We start from the raw sequence: 1,057 nt of genomic DNA on the forward strand, positions 1-1,057 counted from the left end.
GCAACAGCAGCACCATCAGCAACAGCAACACCAGCATCAATAGCAGTTACATCAGCAATAGCAGCACCATCAGCAACAGTACCGTCAGCAACAGCAGTACCATCAGCAACAGCAGCACCATCAGCAATAGCAGTACCATCAGTAACAGCAGCACCATCAGCAACAGCAGCACCATCAGCAAGTGCAGTACCATTACCAACAGCAGCACTATCAGCAGCAGCAGTACCATCAACAACAGCAGCACCATCAGCAACAACAGCACCATCAGGAATAGCAGTACCATCAGCAACCGCAGCACCATCAGCAACAACAGCACCATCAGCACCATAAGCAACAGCAGCACCATCAGCAACAGCAGCACCATCAGTAACAACAGCACCATCAGGGATAGCAGTACCATTAGCAACAGCAGCGCCATCAGCAACAACAGCACCATCAGTACCATAAGCAACAGTAGCATCGTCAGCAACAGCAGTACAATCAACAACTGCATCACCATCATCAACAGCAGCACCATCAGCAACAGCAACACGAGCATCAATAGCAGTTGCATCAGCAATAGCAGCACCATCATCAACAGTACCGTCAGCAACAGCAGTACCATCAGCAATAGCAGCATCATCAGCAATAGCAGTACCATCAGTAACAGCAGCACCATCAGCAACAGCAGCACCATCAGCAAGTGCAGTACCATTAGCAACAGCAGCACCATCAACAACAGCAGCACCATCAGCAACAGCAGTACCATCAGCAAGTGCAGTACCATTAGCAATAGCAGTACCATCAGCAACAGCAGCACCATCAGCAACAACAGCACCATCAGCACCATAAGCAACAGCAGCATCATCAGCAACAGCAGTACCATCAGCAACAGCAGCACCATCAGCACCATCAGCACCATCAGCAATAGCAGTACCATCGGTAACAGCAGCACCATCAGCAACGGCAGAACCATCTGCAACAGCAGTACCATCAGCAACAGCAGCACCATCAGCAACAGCAACACGAGCATCAATAGCAGTTGCATCAGCAATAGCAGCACCATCATCAACAGTAC

The 1,057-nt window shown here is 49.8% G+C and overlaps 1 protein-coding gene across 1 annotated transcript in view; it reads left to right on the forward strand.

Annotated features, from left to right (window-relative positions):
* Window positions 1–858, forward strand: part of LOC122546764 (chitinase-like protein PB1E7.04c) — a gene marked incomplete at both ends in the record, with an annotated part of 2,142 nt that extends 1,284 nt beyond the window's left edge. Inside the window, one exon of the mRNA XM_043685402.1 lies at window positions 684–858. Coding sequence (XP_043541337.1) covers window positions 684–858 — 175 coding nt within the window. The remainder of the gene's footprint in view (window positions 1–683) is intronic.
* Between the last annotated feature and the right edge of the window lie 199 nt (window positions 859–1,057).

Source organism: Chiloscyllium plagiosum, unplaced genomic scaffold (assembly GCF_004010195.1).
Source record: "Chiloscyllium plagiosum isolate BGI_BamShark_2017 unplaced genomic scaffold, ASM401019v2 scaf_6486, whole genome shotgun sequence".
In the NCBI taxonomy this organism is placed as follows: domain Eukaryota; kingdom Metazoa; phylum Chordata; class Chondrichthyes; order Orectolobiformes; family Hemiscylliidae; genus Chiloscyllium; species Chiloscyllium plagiosum.